This window comes from Zootoca vivipara, chromosome 13 (genome assembly GCF_963506605.1).
Source record: "Zootoca vivipara chromosome 13, rZooViv1.1, whole genome shotgun sequence".
NCBI classification, from domain to species: Eukaryota; Metazoa; Chordata; class Lepidosauria; order Squamata; family Lacertidae; genus Zootoca; species Zootoca vivipara.
This window is the reverse complement of record NC_083288.1, coordinates 32,429,884-32,455,688: the sequence shown is the minus strand read 5'-3', so window position 1 is coordinate 32,455,688 and position 25,805 is coordinate 32,429,884. Positions and strand designations below refer to the sequence as shown.

General features: G+C 41.4%; 1 protein-coding gene across 1 annotated transcript; it reads left to right on the top strand.

Moving 5' to 3' along the window:
- Positions 1–1,910: 1,910 nt before the first annotated feature.
- LOC118095435 (vomeronasal type-2 receptor 26-like) lies at positions 1,911–10,823 on the top strand. Its single transcript, XM_060281218.1, has 5 exons — positions 1,911–2,122; positions 4,295–4,586; positions 7,800–8,021; positions 9,224–9,350; positions 9,922–10,823. Exons 1-5 carry the CDS (start codon positions 1,911–1,913, stop codon positions 10,821–10,823), a joined length of 1,755 nt encoding a protein of 584 aa, XP_060137201.1.
- The last annotated feature ends 14,982 nt before the right edge of the window (positions 10,824–25,805 follow it).

Sequence of the window (25,805 nt, the reverse complement as noted above, 5' to 3'; positions counted from 1 at the left end):
CGCGGCTTGCCGCCACTGCCGCTCCAGCACCGTACAGACGGTGCCGGGATCGGCGCTGGAGCGCCGTCGCTATCAACCTGCAATGCTGCGCACATGCGTGCAGCGTCGCGGGGTGCCGCTCCGGGTACTGGAGCGGCTTCCTCCATCACTGGTTTCAGCAACTCTTCTTAAAATTTCACAATTTTTTAAAAAGAATCACATGGGTTTATAGTCTTTGCTGTTGCTGAGACATATGTAACTAGTGAATTCCTTATAGACTATAGCCATAGAACTTATTATCCTAAGGTACTCTCAACTATAGAATAGCAAACTCTACCACTAGTGGAATCTATTTTAAGAGAAACAATTATTTTTTGCCTTTTGAACCATTGGTCTTGAATGTTCTGAGCTATACATTAACTAATGCTGCTTTCACATCCCAGGAGTGAGGCATTTCAGGAGTCTTTATATTAAATAAGAAGTCTTGATAGCTTTAGCAATGCCACTCCTGCTCTTTTGAAGAAGGAATTTACCACACAAATTATCTTTCTTGGAAGAAGAGATTAGTTGGTGTGTCCCATGGGGAGGAGATCTTTGTGAGCACATGGGAAGCAGTGCCCAATCAGCGGGGAGAGATCAGGCTGTTGTTTAAGCTTGCTCTGCCCCTCCTCCTTCCTCTTTTGCCCACCCTCACTTGCTCTACAGTATGGAACAATTTCCCCTTTTTTCTGCACTGCAAAGTTTGATGACAGGTGAGGAATTCTGAGTAGGGTAGGGGCCGAATAGGAACATTTGGGGAGCTCCTGATTGGTCACTGAGACTCCTCATTTTTGGCTACTCCACATCATAAGGTGCTTTGATTTTCTGATCATATGTATACTTATTTGATCTTGGCATTCAATGTGGGTAGGTAAGGGAATTTAATAATTGGCAGAAACCCTAAAGTATGATTGTGTTAAGAGCACTCTTGAGTTATCTTCCACAGCCTGTAGTATCCTTGGGCTGCCCTTTGGTGAACACTGGGTAATAGGACGTGAGAGCACATGTTGTGTTCACAAGCCCAAGGCTCGCTTGGCATTGAGGGAGATTTTTTTTCCTCAATCCCTCTAGAATGTGGCTGTTTACATGCCCAGTGAAGTAGAAGGATGCTTTGAGAGTACACACTTAACACTTTAGATTATGGTTGCTTTGTACTTGAATATACAATGCAGCCAGTTCATGCACATACAGAGCAACAAGATTTGGACATCTGCTTCACTGATCAATAACACTGCATGCTCACCATCTCATGCAAACATTCTGAGCCGAGGGCCACCATTATTAAAACATGCTGGATAAATTTGTATATTGAACCAAATTGGGGGGGATGTCAGTGACATTACTATTTACTACTGAGGAGGAGGGTGTTGCAATGCCTAACTGTCAAACAAGGGTTCAAAGCATTCATATAGTCAGTCTCAAATTGAAAACCAGGCCTATCTTATTATCAGATGTTAATTCAAGTATTTTTGGTATCCTTTACTCTTGACAGGTCATTCAAACCCCAAGTGTCTTTCAATACCCTGTCAAGTATAAAAATGAAAGCTTTTGTTCAGATGACGGAAACATTCCCCCCCCCCTCCCTGAAATTCCCCAGAATGACTCCAACTTTAATTTGGTGATTATCGTACCCTGCAGTTAAAGACCTATAATTATTTTTGTTTTTCAAAAACCCTTGGGAAGCTGGAGTTTTCACTCCTAACACAGTCTTATAAATGTAAAATAAAATTATTTAGCATTCCGAGACAGGTCTAGTGATGTACATTGTACATTGAGATTTAGATTTCTGGTTCATCAGGCCATTGTAATAACGGTGACACATGTGGCATTGCTGTAGATGGAAACAGGAGAATCTGCCTATAGAATGAGTATTTGCACTTGTGCTCAGAATGATGGTCCTTGTGGTGTTGCTGCTCATTCGGCTTCCTCATATGGCATGCAGGGCTCCTGTAAAATCTAGGGTCCAGTATCCACACAATCCACTGCACAAATACCATCAGAAAGGGGACCTCATCATTGGTGTCATTGCCTCTCAAAGTTTCATCATGTCCAGCTCAATATCGTTCACTGAAATACCACCTCCAGTATCAGCTGAAGAGTTGATGTAAGACATTATTATTATTATTATTATTATTATTATTATTATTATTATTATTTCCATTTTCTTCATTTGTGCAGGGTAAGAGGTGTCATGGTGTGATCACATCAGGCCAATGAACGTTACTTACTTATTTACTTTTTATTCCAATGAGCTCAACGTGGTTCTTTTCCTCCCCCTTTCATTATCACAGCAACCCTGTGTTTTCAGCTGAGAGACTGTGACTGCCCAAGGTCAACCAGAGAGTTTCATGTCTGAGTGCATATTTAAACCTTTGCCTCATAACACAGTGCACACCTTCAGTAATCTGAATCTATCATTTTCACTTCGTCTCCTATTAACTACTTTAATGCCAAAGGACACCCTGATCATGGATTTCTTCTCTCTCAATTGCCCTTAATGTTAATGCTTGAAGAAAATATCTGCTTCTTATCATGGATGGCAGAGGCAGTACTAGAATCAATTTAAGTTCCCACCCACTCAAAAACTATGATCAGTTAGTACCTCACACCAAGCTTCTCTAAAATTACTGTATTCGAGCTCACATTTCTCTCACACACCTTCATTCTAAGTCCTCATTTCCTCTGATATTGCTTCACATACAAGTTGTTTGTTTCTTTAGTCTTATTTGTATCATACGAATCTTTAAGCATCTGTAATTGACTACTGCCACACATAGAAACGGATGGTAAATGTTAATAGTATATAAGAAGAAGATTATTCAAATGAATGTACATACTGTAGGATTAGAACATAGTTAGACATATAGTTAGAAACAGAGTTTATGTGTGAGGTAATCCAAGCTATTTTGAATCATATAGATTACAATAGAGCCTTCTCTGCATTGGTAAATTATCAAGACATTATCCAGAATTCCAAATTTCCAACACTGATGATATTAAGCAACTGATACTATCAGTGTGCATCAAAATGTGAAGTTATACATACTGTCATGGTAATGTATCTATTATCTTCAAATATTTTTTTTATTACATCACATTATAATAAATTAGGCCCACAATAATTGTATTCCTGTGAGGGACTGGGCAGAGAAGGAATGGTGGAGAAATGATTTGTTTTGCCATGTGTATAGCGCAACCTGACTTGTTAACTAAGTGAAGATTCCCATAGATGTGTAAAATAGGTGAAATTGCTGAAAAGCATATAAAAGGAAAGTAGCCTCTTCTTTAACAGGGTTGTTCAAAAAATCATTTATTGTAGCAGCTTGCTTCATTCAGCACGTGTTGTATTTTTATTCTTAAGTCAGTAGTAAGGGAATGTAATCAGGTAGAACTGTATATGCATAGCACATTCAACCACATTAACGGGCATGGGAATGAGTAACAACAAGAAAGGCTCTGCCATTATAAGCCTCTGTCAGGGAGTGGACAGTGTAGGAGGAATGGTGGAGACAGCCTCCCCATGCTGACCCTTCCAGGGAGGAGGAAGAGGAAGACAGTACAAGTGGTACCTCTGATTAAGAACTTAATTTGTTCCAGAGGTCCGGTCTTAACCTGAAACTGTTCTTAACCTGAGACACCACTTTAGCTAATGTGATCTCCTGCTGCCGCAGCACGATTTCTGTTCTTATCCTGAAGCAAAATTCTTAACTCAAGGTACTATTTCTGGGTTAGCGGGGTCTGTAACCTGAAGCGTTTGTTTGCAACCCGAGGTACCACTGTATAGAGTTACAACAGTGGTCTGATTCCCCCCCTCCCAGAAACTGGCGAACCTTTAAAGTAGGAGACAAATTGCTCAAAGACAGAGGGCACTTAGCAGTGCCTGTAGGAGAGACGATGAGATTGATGTGGGAGATACGTGTGTGTGTGTGTGTGTGTGTGTGTGTGTGTGTGTCTGTGTGTGTGTGTGGTGATTCACTCAGGACAAAGGCATTATCCAAGAAGCTGGGTTCTGTAGCCCCTCTCTGTAAATGCTGAATAAAAAGTGGAGGGTGAGAAACGTTTCCTTGTCTTTGTACATTCCTGGGCAACCTCCCCGGGAATCACAGGCAGCAGCCTGACAATTCCTCAGTAAGAAATATTGTAATTAATATTTCTGATGAAGATATTTTAGATCAGAGTGCTAATTTTATTCAGTGTGGAATAACTGGTACACTGATATAGAATAAGTGATGAATGTGAGATATCCTTCTTAAACAGAATGTAACTCTTGTTCTAGAGTAGTACCTAAAAATTACCAGCATATCTTGGCCTTGGAATTTGCAGTAAAGGAAATCAATGAAAACTTCCAGTTCTTACCCAATGTCACCTTGGGCTTCTACATCTATGACAGTCATTTTACTGCAATGAGGACCTATCATGCCACCATGTTACTCATGTCCACACTGGAGAGATTTTTCCCTAACTATGTATGTGACACGCAGAATAACCTAATAGCTGTCATTGGGGGACTGGACTCCGAAACCTCCCTTCACATGGCAAATATCTTGGATATCTACAAGATGCCCCAGGTAAGATGTTTATGGGTATATTTTTGTGTACATGTCAATATATGTAAAAGACTATTATAGAACTGTAACACTTCTGCACACATCCTCATGTTTGACAACAGAAATAGGTGCATTTTATGTACTCAAATATTTGTGAGTGCCATATGTTAAGTCAAGGACACTTATACATTCACAATGGAGAGGAAGAAAAATTGTTGTGAATTTACACTATAATTATGTTGGTGACTATTTCTTTAAATGATCAGAATACTTATCACCCCCGCCCTGTTCACATTGTAAAATGATAAGATTAGTCGCCAGGGTAGAGCTGACCTTTCCCTTATATGTTTAAGTAGCTAATGTGTCAGAACAAAAGATCCAGCCAGAATCTCTGTCTCTGATTCTTAAGAGTAATATAGCTGTGAATGAATTAACATGATCCTCAGCAACTATTTGCCAGAGGCACACTGCTTCCAATGCTGGAGGCAATATATACAAATAATTACATAAGAAATGTAATGTTTAATGTATTGGCAGTATGAGCTGGGTAATCCCCATTCCAAAACTTCCCTCAGAGATAAATATATGGAGCAGAGGTATTTCAAAAGTGTGCTGGCAATACAGCAGTTGTGTTCTAGGATTGGACCTTCTATGTGTTCCCCACCTGTTGGAAGTTTGGAGCCCTATGAGAATTTGATTTTTCAGTGGTGAAATCATATGTGGGGAATACTATTCCTAGTGTGACCTGCCTAGCACCATCCTTGTCTGTCTTCAGTCTTCAGGACCACTTTGGTGACATTGGGCTTTTGTTCATTAATGTTGCCTCCAATGGTAGTAGTGGTTACCTCCCCTCCTTCATAATTCTTTTTATATTTTTTCCCATTTTAACAATATAGGATATTTATATACTCTCAATATGAAAAATCCAAGAACAAATACATTTTAGCTAGTATATAGCCCTGCCCCAGTGATGAATGATAAACATATACAAATACATTATTTGTTCCTGGTTTTGTTCTAGTGCTTACATTTAAGTGGGGTAGGTAGGACTTCTGCCTGTTAATATGTTACTAGATGAACATTTTAAGCATTGTATTGCATTCTTTATTAACTTAAATTGTTATGTACTAAATTTCTTTTATGTGACGTTTCCCCCCTGTGCAAATCAGTTTGAGACTTATTATTGTATAATGTGACTGATAAATGCAAACAACAACAATGATAATGATTGCTGTTAGAAAGAATGCAAATGCCTCAAAATACTGAAAAAGCCCAAGGGAATTGTATAGTAGGGCAGTTTATAGAGGGACGTGGGTGGCGCTGTGGTCTAAACCACTGAGCATAAAGCTTGCCAATCAGACGGTAAGCAGTTCGAATCTCCGTGACGGGGTGAGCTCCTGTTGCTCGGTCCCAGCTCCTGCCAACCTAGCAGTTCAAAAGCATGGCAAAAAGTGCAAATAGATAAATTGGTACCACTCCGGCAGGAAGGTAAATGGTGTTTCCATGCACTGCTCTGGTTTCGGTGTTCCGTTGCGCCAGAAGCGGCTTAGTCATGCTGGCCACATGACCAAGAAAACTGCACACAAATGCCGGCTCCCTCAGCCTGTAAAGCAAGATGAGCACTGCAACCCCAGAGTTGTTTACCTTTACCTTTAGGTATAGTTATTTTATCTTCATTTCCTTCTCTCTTAATCTTCTTTTAGCTAGTATATAGCCCTGCCCCGGTGATGAATGATAAAACACCAGGCCTTCCTTTCTATCAGGTGATACCAAAGGAAACTATTCAATATGAGGGGATTCTCTCTTTGCTTTTGCATTTCAAATGGACATGGGTTGGGGTTGTTATTATGGATACTACTGAAGGAGAAAGATTTTTGCAAACTGTGGTTCCAATGTTTTCCCAGAATGGCATCTGTTTTGATTTCATAGTAAGAATCCCCACACTAACATTTGTCCCCAACATTAAAGAGATGTTTGACGAAGGGGAAAAAACATATGCCCAAGTGATGGCCAGCAAAGCCAATGCTATGGTGGCATATGGGCCGTCTTATTCCATGGCATTTTTTAGATTTTTCCCATTTTTGTCAGAAGAAAAGCAGGTGTCAGCTTATCCAAAAGGCAAAGTGTGGATCAGAACAGCCCAGGTGGAGCTCACTTCATTTGTTTTTCAGAAGGATTGGGATATGCAAATTTTCCCTGGGGCCATATCCTTACAAATTCACTCCAGAGATCTTCCACGTTTTCACCAATTTGTGGAGAGCAGAAAACCCTCTAACACCCCACAAGATGGTTTCATTAGGAACTTCTGGCAAAATGCCTTTGGCTGTGTGTTTCTGCATCAAGATATGGATGTGGTGGAAGGGGACATTTGCACTGAGGAAGAGAAGGTGGAGAGCCTTACGGCACCATTTTTTGAAATGAGTATGATTGGCCACAGCTACAGCATCTACAATGCTATCTATGCAGTGGCCTATGCTTTGCATGTCATGTCCTCCTCTAGACTCATGGGGTTGTTGAATGGAGGGAGACTGAAGCTTCAGAATCTACATCCATGGCAGGTAATGTAGGAATTCTTTGCCAACTTGGGCTACTTTGGGAGGAAGGGTGGAGTATAAATGTAATAATGAAAACAAAATGCTTAACATGCTCATATGGCAGTGCACGGGTGAAACTACACCTTAATCCATGTATTAAATGTCTCCACAAACTGTATCAGTGTTCACATTTTAACCTTCCTTCCACTCTCTACAATTAAATTATTTTTTCTCCATGATCTCGGCATGTAACATAAGCACAGTATATATGTCTGCACAGGGCTTTTTCTTCAGTGGGAACTCAATGGAACTTACCGAAGTTCCTGCACCTCTTTGGTGGGCATCATTGCCATTCTAAGAGAACGAAGGAGGTGTTCATGGTGAATTCCAGCACCTCTTTTTCTAGAAAAATAGCACTGTGTCTGCATTGTCTGAATGTCATATTCCTTCTGCTATCTCAGAGTCAATAATCATTGAGATGAATAAGCTCTTCCATCACACATTGGATTGGTCCATCTTACCTTTCGCCCAAAAATGATATATAAATAAACCATCCATAGGATCGAACCCCTAGTTTTCTTGGGTTTTCTTGGGTTCACCACTTCACAAAGCTGTATCAAATAGAAGACCCTGAGAAAACTTCAGCTAGGAGCAAAAGCCCAATCCGAATCCCAATTTACCCTTTCCTTTTTCAATTTAGGTCCATCATTCCCTGAGAACTGTCTCATTTAACAACAGTGCTGGGGACACAGTTTCCTTTGACCAGAATGGGGAGCTAATGGCTGGATTTGATGTCATCAACTGGATTTTTTCATCCAACCAAACTAAACAGAAAATTGGCCAGTTAGATCCTGAGGCTCCTCCAGACCAAGTGTTCACTATCAATGAGGATGTCATAATCTGGCACAGCTGGTTTAACCAGGTAAATTGCTGCTGTTAGCAGTTTAGGAACTTAGCTTTCATCCCTATATGACTATTGCCATCCTGTGCAATGTGAATTTCTTGGGGGTTTTCTGCATTTCATTTCTCTTTGAAGTGTTGTTGTTTAGTCGTTTAGTCGTGTCCGACTCTTCATGACCCCATGGACGCCAGGCACTCCTGTCTTCCACTGCCTCCCGCAGTTTGGTCAAACTCATGTTCGTAGCTTCGAGAACACTGTCCAACCATCTCATCCTCTGTCGTCCCCTTCTCCTTGTGCCCTCAATCTTTCCCAACATCAGGGTCTTTTCCAGGGAGTCTTCTCTTCTCATGAGGTGGCCAAAGTATTGGAGCCTCAGCTTCATGATCTGTCCTTCCAGTGAGCACTCAGGGTTGATTCTCTTTGAAGTAACAATTTATAATTCCCCAGCTTCCAGCAACTTGTGATAACTGTTCAAGCCTTTTGTGAAATAAGCTGTAGTCCACAGAAGTTTGTGCTCAAATACATTTGTTCCTCTTTAAGGTGTGAAAGGCACTTTGGTGTTTTTGTTGCAAGAGAACAAATTTACACCTCTGGTTATTATATCAAATACCATTTTGAAGTCTCCAGCCCTAGGAGCCTTCATAAGTGAGCTCTTTCCAGAGGAGAACGATACTGTGTGTTGGCCAGTAGGTAATGGTCTTTCCCCATCCTCCAGCCTTAGAAGCCTTCATAAGGGACATATTCCCAGAGGAAGAACTGTAAATGGAGAGTGATTCTGTGTTGCCCATCACCACTGCTGCCCCACCTCCAGGGCAGGAAACCTTCAGAAGAGACTTGCTGCCATGGGTGTAATGTGTATCTTAATGAGATGAATAGGGTGAAAGATTATGAGTCATGATGGTATGGAGAGTGTGTGTATCCACTTAGCAGTGCTTAGTTTATTATTTGGCTGCGATTTGGTAATATTGTTAGTATAGTTTTCAGATTATAAATGCTGCATTGATTAGTTAATCATATAATACTTTTGCTTTAATTGTGATATTTAGCTTATTTTTAGTTATTGCTTTTCTAGATGGTTTCACTAATGATAATGGTATGTTAATTATTTTTTGTTTGAAAGCCGTTTTGGGATTCATTGAATGAAAAACCTCCTTAGCTATATAATCATTCAAATAGTGCATTGTTCTCAAAACTGCTGTTCTCTCTTTCCTTTGCCTTCTTAGACTCGTCCACTCTCAGTTTGTACTGACAGCTGCCATCCTGGTTTTAGCAAGAAAGTGAAGGAGGGGGAACCATTTTGCTGCTATGATTGCATTCCATGTCCAGAAGGGAAGATTTCAGACCGTGAGGGTAAGAAATACACTCTACCTAGAATGGGTGTAATTTAGCAAAACATGAATTCTGGGTACAGGTAGGTAGTCATGTTGGTCTGACACAGTCAACAAAAAAAGGAATGAATTCTGGGGTTGCTTTTCTTTGGTATTTACATAGGGTTGCCATACATAGGGGAAACCTGGACATATGGCAGCCCTAATTTACAAGTTCCATACAAATCTTTGTTCAATAGAATGATTTGGTAGGTCTGGATGGCAATTTAAAGAAAAATGTATTTCTGGTGATACTTGAGGACAGAGTACAATTTCAAATTAAGACATTAGCCAACAAGTCTTCAGATATTTTTGATGAAAATAAATGTCATACTCAAATGCAAAATGGTAAGGTTCATTTTAATAAGAATCTAATTTATTGTTCCCCATTTTTTGCTAGTATCTGTCTTAACATTTTTAAACATTTTTTAAATTGAAAGTTGGAATAAAAGTGACAAATAAATCCCTTGTATCTGTGCATGATGAACAGCTAGGGTATTTTGAATAAATTCAATACACATATCTGAGAGTGAGACCACACCTTTATTTTTCAGACCTGAGCGACTGCTATGAATGCACAGCTGAAACCTTTCCAAATAAAAATCAGGATCTCTGCATTCCTAAGCGCATCAGCTACTTGACTTTTGGAGAACCTTTGGGGATCATCTTAGCCTCTTTTGCTCTTTGCCTTTTTTTGATCACAGCTTTGGTGCTGGGAATATTTGTGAAGTGGAAGGATACTCCCATTGTCAAAGCCAACAACCGGAACCTCACCTACACCCTTCTTATTTCACTTCTGCTCTGTTTCCTGAGCGCTCTGCTATTTATTGGCAAGCCTCACAATGTGACATGTTTCTTCCGGCAAACTGCTTTTGGCATCATCTTCTCAGTGGCTGTTTCTTGCGTGTTGGCAAAAACCATCACAGTAGTTCTGGCTTTCCTGGCCACCAAACCAGGATCCAGGATGAGGAAATGGGTGGGGAAAGGACTGGCAAACACCATTGTTTTTTCCTGCTCCTTTGTTCAAGTAGGCCTCTGCATCATGTGGCTGGTCGCCAACCCTCCGTTCCCAGATGTTGACATGCACTCATTGACTGAACAAATTGTACTAGAATGTAATGAGGGATCGGTGACTATGTTTTACTGTGTTCTGGGCTACATGGGGCTCCTAGCTTTTGTGAGCTTTACTGTGGCTTTCCTTGCCAGGAGGCTGCCTGACAGTTTCAATGAAGCCAAGTTTATCACTTTCAGTATGTTACTTTTTTGCAGTGTTTGGTTATCCTTTATTCCATCGTACCTGAGCACTAAGGGGAAGTACATGGTAGCAGTGGAGATCTTTTCTATCTTAGCCTCCAGTGCTGGGTTACTGGGTTGCATCTTTTCCCCAAAATGTTACATTATTTTGCTGAGACCTGAGCTGAACAACCGGGAACAGCTAATAAGAAGGAAGCCTTGAAGAATATATATTTCTGAGTCTTTGCTGTTAAGTGGCGTTTCAACAACAACAATAGCTAAGATATATCATGATTCAAATTACATGTGAAAGTTCGAAAGCCATGCACAATCCTGTCACTGTCCAAAAAATTGTATGAATGTATGCATGTATGTGTATCGAAAGTAGGCACAGCTTAAATTCAAACATATACAATGAAAAAGAAGGCTGTTGTGAAATCTAGTAAGACTTTTAAAATATTTTTATTTATTTTCCAAATTATTACAAATCAAAACAAATTACTTTAATTTAATACAATTTTTGAAATAGGTTTCCCTGCTCCTGTTGCCAGCATACATCAATCATTTTCTCCCATAGCTGCATCATCACTTATTTAATATCTAATTGATCCTTCACTTCTTGTCGTTAGTCCATTCTTGCAGCTGACCACATTCTTTTTCCTCCTTTGTTACCTCTTATAAACATAAAATCCATTTCACATACATGTTTTTTTCAGACCTGGTGTGCTGGGAGAAATAATATTCCATTGTTCAGTTCTTTGCAGTGTTTATCTGGATGGGACCACATCACATTTCATTGCTTCCTCTTTTTACCGATTTGCGTATGAGGTGCGGCCATAAATAACTCACAGAGTACATGTCCTACGTCCACCATTAAAATTATGCTCTGGAGTTCTTTCTCGGCACACAGTTAAAAGCAAAATCTTTTCTCAAATTCAGCCTCTTAACAGTTCTTCTTGCTCTGCATTGCTCCTTCATACTCCGGGACCAATCCAAAGATAATTTTTTTAAAAAAAAAGTCTATTCAACCTAAGTCAGGGGAGGGCATAATAAAACCTTGTTAAATTCCTTGCTGAGCATAAATCAAAAGCCTTTCCCCTCTTTTCCACAGTATGGGCCAGAATAACATAGCCATAGCTACACACTTCTCTTTCATTTTACAGTGGAGGACAAGAAAAAAGAAGATCATTTGAAGACCATATGAAAGCACAAACCACCTTGTTCTCTCCCTTCCTTCCCTGGCTGTTATGAGGATTCAGAAGCTTCAGAAAAAAACATTCAAATACCTTCAAAGATTATTCACTCCAGAATAAAAAAAAAATTAATATACAGTTGTACCTCAGAAGTTGAACAAAATCTGTGCCAGAAGTCCGTTCAACTTCCAAAATGTTTGGCTTCCTAAGTGTGGCTTCTGATTGGCTGCAGGAAACTCCTGCAGCCAATCGGAAGCTGCAGATTATGTGTGATTATAAGAAAAACTACAATGAATTGGGCTACCTGCTAATTCACCTGTGGAGTACTCAGACATGGAAAAATAATGCATATATAACCCATTACTATTTGGATGAGAAAACTAGAGCTAGAGATAGGCAAGGCTCCATCAAATTTGATCCTTGATCACATGATTCAAGTCAGGTTGTTTTAATCATAGTGACTAATGAAAGCATGCAGTAGAGGTGAATAGAAGGCTATTCAATCAGATGTAAGATTTCTGTTCAGGTTAGGGATAATAGTGATATGTGCTGTTGCTGATTCCACACATGTGTGCAAAACCTTTCTTGATATCTGCAGAATGTGGGCTCCCCACCCCATTCATCACAAGTACTTTCAGCCAGGAGAGCTCATCTTCAGTGGCCTTCTTTATCATATTTTCTTTATCAGCACTTAAAAGGCTTTGAATGAACGCCCTCCAGAGAGAGCACATGTGACGTTCACATGCCTAAGGCTTGCTTAGCACTGAGGGGGATTTTTCTCTCAATCCCTATAGAATGTGGCTGTTTATATGCCCATGGAAGTAGAAGGCTGCTTTGAGAGTACACACTTAACACTTTAGATTATTGTTGCTTTGCACTTGAATATACAATGCAGCCAGTTCATGCACATACAGAGCAACTAGATTTAGACATATGCTTCACTGATCAATAACACTGCATGCTCACCATCTCATGCTAACATTCTGAGCATGAGGGTCACCATTATTAAAACATGCTGGATAAATGTGTATATTGAACCCTATTGGGGCGGATGTCAGTGACATCACTAATTACTACTGTAATAGTATATTGGGGAGGGGTGTGGCAATGTCTGTCAAGCAAGGGTTCAAAGCATTCATATAGTCAGTCTTGCTCAAATTCAAAATCAGGCATATCTTATTATCAGATGTCAATTCAAGTATTTTTGGTATCCTTTACTCTTGACAGGTCATTCAAACCCCAAGCGTCTTTCAATACCCTGTCAAGTATAAAATGAAAGCTTCTGTTCAGATGTCTGAAACACCCCCCCCCAATTCCCCAGAATGACTCCAACTTTAATTTGATTATTATCATACCCTGCAGTTAAAGACCTATAATTATTTTGTTGTCTTTCAAAAACCCTTGGGGAGCTGTAGTTTTCACTCGTAACACAGTCTTATAAATGTCAAAAAAATATTTTCTAGCGTTCAGAGACAGGTCTAGTGATTAAGAACTGATGTATACAAAATACAATGTATTTTGAGATTTAGATTTCAGGTTCATCAGGCCATTGTAATAATGGTGACACGTGTGGCATTGCTGTAGATGGAAACAAGAGAATCTGCATTTAGAATGAGTATTTGGCACTTGTGCTCAGAATGATGGTCCTTGTGGTGTTGCTGCTCATTCGGCTTCCTCATATGGCATGCAGGGCTCCCGTTAAATGTAGGGTCCAGTATCCACACAATCCACTGCACAAATACCATCAGAAAGGGGACCTCATCATTGGTGTCATTGCCTCTCAAAGTTTCATCGTGTCTACCTCAATATCGTTCACTGAAATACCACCTCCAGTATCAGCTGAAGAGTTGATGTAAGACATTATTATTATTATTCCATTTTCTTCATTTGTGCAGGGTAATAAGTGTCATGATGTGATGAGATCAGTCCTGTGAATGTAACTTGCTTGCTTTTTTCTCTAAGGAGCTCAACATGATTCTTTTCCTCCCCAATTTATTATCACAGCAACCCTGTGTGTTTGGCTGAGAGACTGTGACTGGCCCAAAATCACCCAGAGAGTTTCACGTCTGAATGCATATTTAAACCTTTGCCTCATAACACAGTGCACACCTTCAGTCATCTGAGTCTGTCCATTTCACTTTGTCTTGTATTAACTACTTAAATACCAAAGGAAATCCTGATCATGGATTTCTTCTCTCTCAATTGCCCTTAACGTTTATGCTTGAAGAAAACAACCTGCTTCTTATCATGGATGGGGGAAGCAGTTGTTGTTGTTGTTTAGTTGTTTAGTCGTGTCCGACTCTTCGTGACCCCATGGACCATAGCACGCCAGGCACTCCTGTCTTCCACTGCCTCCCGCAGTTTGGTCAAACTCATGTTCGTAGCTTCGAGAACACTGTCCAACCATCTTGTCCTCTGACGTCCCCTTCTCCTAGTGCCCTCAATCTTTCCCAACATCAGGGTCTTTTCCAAGGATTCTTCTCTTCTCATGAGGTGGCCAAAGTATTGGAGCCTCAGCTTCATGATCTGTCCTTCCAGGGAGCACTCAGGGCTGATTTCCTTAAGAATGGATAGGTTTGATCTTCTAGCAGTCCATGGGACTCTCAAGAGTCTCCTCCAGCACCATAATTCAAAAGCATCAATTCTTCGGCGATCAGCCTTCTTCATGGTCCAGCTCTCACTTCCATACATCACTACTGGGAAAACCATAGCTTTAACTATACGGACCTTTGTCGGCAAGGTGATGTCTCTGCTTTTTAAGATGCTGTCTAGGTTTGTCATTGCTTTTCTCCCAAGAAGCAGGCGTCTTTTAATTTCGTGACTGCTGTCACCATCTGCAGTGATCAAGGAGCACAAGAAAGTAAAATCTCTCACTGCCTCCATTTCTTCCCCTTCTATTTGCCAGGAGGTGATGGGACCGGTGGCCGTGATCTTGGTTTTTTTGATGTTGAGCTTCAGACCATATTTTGCGCTCTCCTCTTTCACCCTCATTAAAAGGTTCTTTAATTCCTCCTTGCTTTCTGCCATCAAGGTTGTGTCATCTGCATATCTGAGGTTGTTGATATTTCTTCCGGCAATCTTAATTCCGGCTTGGGATTCATCTAGTCCAGCCTTTCGCATGATGAATTCTGCATATAAGTTAAATAAGCAGGGAGACAATATACAACCTTGTCGTACTCCTTTCCCAATTTTGAACCAATCAGTTGTTCCATATCCAGTTCTAACTGTAGCTTCTTGTCCCACATAGAGATTTCTCAGGAGACAGATGAGGTGATCAGGCACTCCCATTTCTTTAAGAACTTGCCATAGTTTGCTGTGGTCGACACAGTCAAAGGCTTTTGCATAGTCAATGAAGCAGAAGTAGACGTTTTTCTGGAACTCTCTAGCTTTCTCCATAATCCAGCGCATGTTTGCTATTTGGTCTCTGGTCCCTCTGCCCTTTCGAAATCCAGCTTGCACTTCTGGGAGTTCTCGGTCCACATACTGCCTAAGCCTGCCTTGTAGAATTTTGAGCATAACCTTGCTAGCGTGTGAAATGAGCGCAATTGTGCAGTAGTTGGAGCATTCTTTGGCACTGCCCTTCTTTGGAATTGGGATGTAGACTGATCTTCTCCAATCCTCTGGCCATTGCTGAGTTTTCCAAACTTGCTGGCATATTGGGTGTAGCACCTTAACAGCATCATCTTTTAAAATTTTAAATAGTTCAGCTGGAATATCATCACTTCCACTGGCCTTGTTATTAGCAGTGCTTTCTAAGGCCCATTTGACTTCACTCTCCAAGATGTCTGGCTCAAGGTCAGCAACCACACTACCTGGGGTGTATGAGACCTCCATATCTTTCTGGTATAATTCCTCTGTGTATTCTTGTCACCTCTTCTTGATGTCTTCTGCTTCTGTTAGGTCCTTACCACTTTTGTCCTTGATTATGGTAATCTTTGTACGAAATGTTCCTTTCATATCTCCAATTTTCTTGAACAGATCTCTGGTTTTCCCCATTCTATTGTTTTCCTCTATTTCTTTGCATTGCTCATTTAAGAAGACCCTCTTGTCTCTCCTTGCTGCTTTTTGGAAATCTGCATTCAGTTTCCTGTATCTTTCCCTATCTCCCTTGCATTTTGCTTGCCTCCTCTCCTCCGCTATTTGTAAGGCCTCGTTGGACAGCCATTTTGCTTTCTTGCATTTCCTTTTCCTTGCGATGGTTTTCGTTGCTGCCTCCTGTATAATGTTACGAGCCTCCATCCATAGTTCTTCAGGCACTCTGTCCACCAAATCTAAATCCTTAAACCTGTTCCTCACTTCCACTGTGTATTCATAAGGGATTTGATTCAGATTGTATCTTACTGGCCCAGTGGTTTTTCCTACTTTCTTCAGTTTAAGCTGGAATTTTGCTATAAGAAGCTGATGATCTGAGTTACAGTCAGCTCCAGGTCTTGTTTTTGCTGACTGTATAGAGCTTCTCCATCTTTGGCTGCAGAGAATATAATCAATCTGATTTCGATGCTGCCCATTTGGTGATATCCATGTGTAGAGTCGTCTCTTGTGTTGTTGGAAGAGAGTGTTTGTGATGACCAGCTTGTTCTCTTGACAGAACTCTATTAGCCTTTGCCCTGCTTCATTTTGAACTCCAAGGCCAAACTTGCCAGTTATTCCTTTTATCTCTTGATTCCCTACTTTAGCATTCCAATCCCCTGTAATGAGAAGAACATCCTTCTTTGGTGTCATTTCTAGAAGGTGTTGTAGGTCTTCATAGAATTGGTCAATTTCACTTTCTTCAGCACCGGTAGTTGGTGCATAAACTTGGATTACTGTGATGTTAAAAGGTCTGCCTTGGATTCGTATCGAGATCATTCTGTCATTTTTGAGATTGCATCCCATTACAGCTTTTGCCACTCTTTTGTTGACTATGAGGGCCACTCCATTTCTTCTACAGGATTCTTGCCCACAGTAGTAGATATGATAGTCACCCGAACTGAATTCGCCCATTCCCTTCCATTTTAGTTCACTGATGCCCAGGATGTCGATATTTATTCTTGTCATCTCATTTTTGACCACATCCAGCTTACCTCCATCCATGGTTCTTACATTCCAGGTTCCTATGCAATATTTTTCTTTACAGCATCGGACTTTCCTTTCGCTTCCAGGCATATCCGCAACTGAGCGTCCTTTCGGCTTTGGCCCAGCCGCTTCATCAGCTCTGAATCTACTTGTACTTGTCCTCCGCTCTTCCTCAGTAGCATGTTGGACGCCTTCCGACCTGAGGGGCTCATCTTCCAGCGTCATAACTTTTATATGCCTGTTGTCTTTGTCCATTGAGTTTTCTTGGCAGGGATACTGGAGTGGCTTGCCAGTTCCTTCTCCAGGTGGATCACGTTTAGTCAAAACTCTCCACTATGACCTGTCCATCTTGGGTGGCCCTGCATGGCATAGCTCATAGCTTCTCCGAGTTATTCAAGCCCCTTCGCCACGACAAGGCATTGATCCATGAAGGCATTGATCCATGAACGTTTATGCTTGAAGAAAACAACCTGTTTCTTATCATGGATGGGGGAAGCAGTACTAGAATCAATTTAAGCTCCCACCCACCCCAAAACTATGATCTCTAACATTTCTGTATTTGAGCTCACAATTTTCTCTCTCACCTTCATTCTAAGTCCACATCCCTTCTGATATTGCTTCACTTACAAATAGTTTGCTTCTTTAGTCTGATTTATATCACAAGAATATTTAAGCATCTGTAATTGAACACTGCCACACACAGAAATTCCTGATTCTTCATATTGAAAATAATTGGTTTCTGTGTCTTTTGTTTGATTTTAAGAAAAGTATTTAAATCAAAATATCTTCACATGACTTTGGAAGGTAAATGTTATTAGTATATAATAAGAAGGTTATTCGTATGAATGTACATACTATAGGATTATGTACATACTGTAGGATGTATGAATGTACATACTGTAGGATTAGAACTTAATTAGAAATATCACTAAAAACAGTGTTTATGTGTGAGGGAGTCCAAAATAGTGTTTCCAAGCTATTTTGAATCATATACCGTGTTTCTCATATTATAAGACATGTCTTATATTTATTTTTTCCTCAAAAAAACACACTATGGCTTATTTTCAAGGGATGTCTTATTTTTTTCCTCCTCCTCCTGCCGTGGCCGGCATTGCTGCTGCGCCTATCACTATGTCTTATTTTCGGGGTATGGCTTATATTCCTTGAATGCTTAAAAATCCTGCTATGGCTTATTTTATGGGAATGTCTTAAAATATGAGAAACAGGGTAGATTACAGTAGAGCCTTCTCTACATTGGTAAATTATCAAGACATTGTCCAGAATTCCACGTTTTGAACAGTGATGGTGTTAAACAACTGATAGTGTCCATCAAAATGTGAAATTCTACTGTCATTGTAATGTATTTATTCTAATACAGAATGTAACTCTTTTTCTAGAGTAGTACCTAAAAATTACCAGCATATCTTGGCCTTGGAATTTGCAGTAAAGGAGATCAATGAAAACCTTCAGTTCTTACCCAATGTCACTTTGGGCTTCTACATCTATGACAGTCATTTTACTGCAATGAGGACCTATCATGCCACCATGTTACTCATGTCCACACTGGAGAGATTTTTCCCTAACTATGTATGTGACACGCAAAATAACCTAATAGCTGTCATTGGGGGACTGGATTCCGAAACCTCCCTTCATGTGGCAAATATCTTGGATATCTACAAGATGCCCCAGGTAAGATGTTTATGGGTATATTTTTGTGTACATGTCAATATATATATATATATATATATATATATATATATATATATATATATATATGAACTGTAATACTTCTAATCACACCCTCATTCATTGCAGATTACACATCATGTTTGACAACCACCCTGTTCACATTGTGAAATGATTGATTAGTTGCCAGGGTAGAGCTGACCTTTCCCTTATATGTTTAAGTACTGTTTAAGTACTGTAGCTAATCTGACAGAACAAAAGATCTAGCCAGAATCTCTGTCCCTCATTCTTAAGAGCAGGGGTCCTCAAACTATGGCTCACGGGTCAGATCCGGACTGCCATGGTCCTAGATCCGGCCCGTCTGGCAATAGTCCTAAGCCCTCTCCCTCCCTCCCCACCCCTTCCTCCCGTTTTCTCCCGTTAACATGGGGAGGGGCAGGAGGAGGAAATCATTGAGGGAGGTGACACCGAGCAGCTGTTGGTTAAATGCGCTTGTGCGAGAGGGCGGTGGAGGCGTTGTCATTTGTGAACAAGCTTGCTGGAGGCCAGGCAGCAGCACGATGCTACACGGCCCATCGGGCTCCACGGCAAGCAAGACCCACCTGCAAGCCGCTTGTATGGAAACAGAGGCATGGAGGAGCGGGGAGGAGGGTGGGCGGAGTCCAGTGGGGACGGGGCTCTCACTGGACCCTGGAAGGGCAGGGATCAAGAAGGGGGATGTTCACCAGTGTGCTGAAGCCTGATGTAAGCAGGCTTTTCTTTTCTTTACAACCGGATGCATCTGGAGTTCTGTAGCTCTGTTGTGCTCCACTGGAAGTTCCACTGGAACTCCAAAGCTGCAGTTTAACTTATTGATCTGTAATGGAATTTCAAGATGGCGACGGAGACAGCAGCCTGGTCAGACTCTCCTGCTTTCAATTAAGCTTTTAAGTAGTTTTTAGCCACTTCGTGATTTTAAACTCACAGTTTTAACGTTTTACTGGCTGTTTTACTACCTCATCGCTTCTCCTTGGTTTTAGTTTATTGTTTTAGTTTATTGTTTTATTGTTTTACTGCTCAATCTGTCCTACTGCAACAACGGATGCCTGATGAAGCCTGTTGCTGTGAATGACTTGCTGTTTTCTCTACTGGCTAAAAACTTGGATTAATACATTGCTGTGGAGACTTGGTTCTGGCTTGGATAAGGTACGCTTAGTCCCCCCCGAAGAACTAAATTGCCGGGCTGGGGGGGGGGGTGAAGGTGAAGACGCCGACTTTTATACGAACAGGCAGTGAAACATATCCTCACTGCAAGTGCTGGTAGCCTCGAAGGAAATATTTATTACCTGAGTTTGTGTTAAAATATTATCCCCCCTCTTCTTGATAATCTGAATTATGGGATATGGGAAACATCTTAGAGATTCCGAGGAGACAGTTCCCTCTTCCTTTCCAAGATCAAAGCAAACAAGGGTTGAATCATGTCACTTTAAAGAAGGGAGTAATCTACTGGAATGTTCCTACACGGTAGAAACTCAGACCCGCTTCAACCCCCTGATTGATCACATGCCAGTACTTAAAGACGAAGAGCAATTTATGCCACAAATAACAAGCGATGTGGCCAACAGCAAAAGTGTAGTCTCTCCTCAGAAGGAGGAATTGGTCGTTGACGCAGCCAATCATATGACATTTGAACAGTTACATTTAATAATTAAAACCTTGCACTGTATATTCAAAAGAATAGATGATCTTTCCTCCCAGCTGCACAGTCTTCAACAAAAGCTAGTTACTACTACACTATCGTCAGCCGGCGTTAAGTCCCTTGAAGAGAGAAAGGCGACGAGGAGTTTGTCCTTAAATAACAAATGTACTGACAAATCTAAATACAACCTTAACCTTCAATTAGGTCATCAATCCTTGATTCTAAAACCAAGGCAAGTGAGCCTAACTATACAAAATGGGGACCCAAGATGGAGAACTCTGGGCGGTGCCAAGGAACTCCTGAAGGTGCTTTTAAATATTGAGGCAGCTCAAATTGACCTTTGTGCAGTCCTCCCCCTTGCCCATCACCACAAATCCCAGAGAGTCCTGCTTGCGTTTCAATCTACAAGAATTCCCTCTATCATATTACGAAGGAAAGCATTTTTGTCTCGCTGTGGGATAACACCAACGAGAGCCTTCATAGACCCTACGCCTAAACCCCTATTGTTGGAGGCAATAACCAAAGAGGTCTCAAAATCTGCTAATCCTGATCCACTAGTGGATGACAGAGTAGGTGTTCTACCTCAGGAGAAGAGTTATGTGGCCTCCACTCCTCTGAAAAAGAACAATGACCATCTGGTAAGTGGCCTGACACCTCCAGAAGAGATCGAACTCATTGCCTCCTTTGCAGATTTACCAGCGGTGGAACAAAAAGAAATTATTAATAGGCTGGAATCGCTTAAACTCCAACTTATTAGGAAGCTCAGCACAAGAACACCCACATATAGCGAACATGACATCCTAGAAGAATCAGATCATATGGAACTCGAAATATCAAATGCTAAATGTATGTCGGTAATGGAGGATAAGATACAACCCCAAGTAGTAACTACCGGCCCTTCCGTCCAAGCAGAACAACCCGCCGTGCTCTTAATAGATTTACAAGACTCACCCTCGATAAATATTCCTGAAGAAAGCACTCATAACATATCACAACAGGTAAAATCCCCTTCTACACATTCATCGATGCCCGACCTGGAACCTTCTTATAGCACTGACCAAACAAGAGAAGAGGTGCCTTTGCTAACTTTCCCAAACAGCTCACTCGCCCAGCCTCATCCCTCATTGCGGAGTATTATGGATTCAACAGCAAGACCAGAGACGGAACTGATCGAAGACCCAACAGGCCACATAAATCAAGTAGTCCAAAAGACCAGTAGCAGGCCACAGAGAGACCAAACGTCTGACGAGATAGCTGGATCGCATTTGGTGGCCCACCAAACCTCTCTGGAAAAGGGGACCTCCCCTGCCCAAGGTCCTACTCCTAGAGGTATGAGTGGCCAAGTTCAACAGTCAGATAACTTTGCAAATCCTCCCATTCAGCTTTTGCGAGGGATTTTTCATCAGAGGAAAATAACTGATTTTTTTTTAGTAGCTCCCCTCTTCCCGTATTAAAGTTGAACCAACCTTCTGAATGACAGTTACTCAGAAGAGAGAGGAATCCCCAGCCTTCAATATTAAGTTTGAACATTGCTGGATGGAAAAGTAAAATATTAGATCCAGAATTCCAAAAATATATTAATTCCTTTCTTATCATATTATTACAAGAAACCTGGGTGGAGGAGGAAATTGAGATAAATGGCTTTGAGTCTATATGTCTGCCTGCTAGCCCGTCAGCGAGTGGTGGCCGCCCTAAAGGTGGCCTTACAATCGGTATCTCTCTTAAACTTTGGGCTAAACTTTCACTAGTGCATGCATTACCGCCTTATGCTATTACTGGACTGATCTCTGGTGAAAACTTCTCCTTATTGGTTACAAATGTCTATTTCCCCCCGGGAGGGTTAGCAGCTGATCTGACTTCTAGATGGGAATCCCTAGAGGATTTTTTACTTTCCTGCTATCTTAAGTTTCCAAATGTCCCTTCCCTTATTGGAGGTGATTTTAACACTCGGATAGCTTCAAATCGGGAGGCTCTTATGAAGTCTAAATGGTGGGTCGACCCCGGCACTCAAACATACGATCCAGTATATATCCCCACTAGAATATCAAAGGATGTAAAAGTCAATAAGGCGGGAGTGATGCTTTATCAGATGACTTTACGCCTAAATTTAATTATATTAAATGGTAGATGTCCTCCAGATATTCCAGGAGAATTTACCCATCTAGGGTTAAAATCAAACAGTGTCCTTGACTATGTATTGGTCTCCCAGGATCTATTTTTGAATGTCACCTCTTTTAAAATTGACAATGCTCAATTTAGTGACCATCTTCCCCTGTCAACCAAGTTATGTGTTGACTGGCAGTTGCTCGACCGTTCCCACCCAATCCCGGTGATTGAGGAGTCGACTACTAAAATAAAGGGGATTAAATGGTCCCCTGCCCTTGCCCATAGATATAGGGATTTTATCCGAGAAAAGTTTCCTGGCGACCAGCCGGTCATAGGAATAGTCCCGCATGATCCAATTAAGTGTATGAGGTTTTTTTCTTGCCTGATAGTAGTTTTAACTCGCTTTTTTACTTCTCCTGCCTATGGAGTTAAAAACCATTATTTTAAATTTGGCGCCCCTTGGTTCAACTCCTCTTGCAAACAAGCCAGACTCCATCTACACACGATATATAATGACTATAAACTCTCCGGTGCTCCTGCCTTACCTCCATCTTATCCCCTGGCTAAAAAAGCATACAAACAGGCCCAGAAATCGGCCAAAAGGGAATGGCAGCTAAATCGTTGGCAGACTATAATTACTGCCTCAAAATCTCATAACTCCCGGAAATTTTGGTCTTTAATAAAGGGAAGAACGAGGAATTATCCCCTAACGGTGATCCCGGCCCCTACGTGGGAGCAGTTCCTGAGAAAATATTTCTCAGTGGCAGAAGCTCCGACCACTCACTGGAGACCTTCCTCTAATCCCCTTCCTGTCTGGCCCAACACCGACCCTGCTGAAATCTTAGAATTGATAGCTGAGCTGAAAACTGGTAAGGCTCCCGGGTCGGATTTGGTCCCTGTTGAGGCTATAAAGCTACACTCTGCATGGTGGGCAGGGATTTTAGCTAAAACCTTCGACGCCATAAATGCCACGGGCTCAATACCAGAAACATGGAAGGAGGCCATTATAATTCCTATCTATAAAAAAGCCCCCCCCGGTGACCCAGGGAACTACCGGAATATTAGTCTGCTATCATCCATTGGGAAAATATATGCCCGTTTTTTGCTCGCAAGGTTGATGAAGTGGTCGGTTGAGGCTGACCTGATTAAGCATGAGCAAGCTGGATTTAGATTAAACCGTTCCACAACAGATCAGGCAATTATTCTTTATCACTTAGCCCGGAAATACTCGTCACCTCGACGGGGCCAACTTTGCGCAGCTTTCATAGATTTGAAAGCTGCGTTTGATAGTATCCCGAGGAAATTACTATGGGATAAACTTGCCCGTTGGGGTATAGATAGAAGACTTCTGTGGCTTATCTCCCAACTTCATGTCGGGTCCGTGGCCAGGGTGAGATTAACCCCTGCTGGCGACCTAACAAACCCAGTGCCAGTAAATAAGGGAGTACGCCAGGGCTGTATCTTAGCGCCACTTCTTTTTAACTTATTTATCAGTGATATGAGGAACCCATTAGCCGACTCACAAAAATTTATCCATGCCCCTCGAATAGCTGATTATCGCTGTCCATTACTTCTCTATGCAGATGATGCGGTGTTACTCTCTTACTCCAGAGTGGGTTTAAGGAGGGCACTAAAGATTTTTGCAACTTATTGCTCTCTTAATCATCTGTCTATCAACCACACCAAGTCCAAAGTAATGATATTTTCACGGAGTCGTAAACTTTATTCATGGAAACTGGAGGGTACGAAAATCGAACAAGTACATAAATTTAAATATTTAGGAATTTATTTTCAGTATAATTTAGGGTGGAAAGCGCATGTTGAATACCTTCAAAACAAGACAAAAGCCCTATCGCACTCCCTCCTCCGTTTTTTCTTTTCGGAGGGTGCCCTATTCATCCCTGCGGCCTTGAAAGTGTATACCATTAAAGTGTTGGCTACAATGGCCTATGCTGCCCCTTTATGGGCTGCTTTTGCAAATCTCTCACCTTTAGAGTCGCTTCAAAGCCAATTCTTACGTCGACTCTTAAAATTACCAACATGCGTAAGTAATGCTGCTATTCGTTTAGAAATGAAGATCCCTTCAGTTGAGTTAGTCTTATGGAGGCGAGTTTTGATTTACTGGATATCCCTATGGCATAATCTCCCGAACCACTATCTTATTCAATGCATGTGGCGGGATGACTTCACAAATTTGTGGACCGGAAAAATCCATGCCAAATTGTTGTCCTATGAGATCTCTCCCTCTGAATTGCTCAAACTGGATTTAAATGCAGCAAAAAGGTGTATAAACCAAAGGTTGGATGATGCGGAGCTATACCAAAATTGTCTAGCTGGCGGGGGAGTCTGCTCACCGTTAAATATCGGCATAACCCCTATTTACCGTACTCCATCCTACTTAACAACGCTTACGGCCGCGTCTCATCGATATGCCTTCCTTAAAGCTAGGTTCAATGTTTTTCCAACTAACGTGCTGAGACATAGATTTACTAAGGGCCAAGTCTCTTCAATGTGTGCTTGCGAAATGAAATCAACTGAATCTTTACACCATGTCATGTTTATCTGCCCTATGTACAGTTCGGCTCGTGCTAGTATATTAAACTCCATAATCCAGCCTATGGCTGACAATCCAGTTGACCTTCAGCTAGCCTGGGTTCTTCAAGATGTGGACCCTTATATCACTCTACAGGTTGCTAAATTCCTAACAGCCGTCCTCTCGTACAAGAGACGGAATGGAATGTTAGCTGATTATTGATAGTTATAAGAATTTTTTTTAAAATGATATCAGATATTGATTTTAGTTAAGTGCCTAAATTTTTAATCTTAATCTTAAACCTTCAAGATATGTTTTTCGAATTGTTAATATTTGTCCTTGTGAGCTGTGAATTGTGTTATATTATCTGTGGTTTGTACGAGTCTGCGGTTTTTATTTGATTTGTTTTGTTGTGTTGTGTTTTATGATGGGCGTACAGCCGAATAAACATATTTGCTTTGCACCAGTGTGCTGAAGCCTGATGTAAGCAGGGACTTCACGAAGGTGAAGGAGGAGCCCCTTACTCTTTTGCTTTGGCCCCTCTACATCCTCTCTTTCTCCAGGGTCTCCTCTTCTCTGGTCTCCTGAGGCCAGAAGGGAGCCGTCTGCTGGTGGGGACAGCGATGGTTCAGCTGCGCTGCGCACCTAGAGGCTCAGGAAGGGGCCTCCTGCATCTTGCACGCCCAAAAAACGGGACAGATTATGCCCCCCTTACACACACGACTCCAGCATTACACTGAAGCTTTCCTTATGAGTCATCCCTGCTCCTACTCAGACACTAGAAAAGCTCTTTGTCTCTGCCACCACCACCCCCACGCCCAGTTGTCAGAATGGTGACATAAAAATTTCTCCTCTTTGCAGTTGCAAAAATAGGTGACAGTGTAGAAGTGGGTGCACACTGAGACATATCTTAATCTCAGAAACCATGCACTCAAAATTGCAGCCATCTTTGGC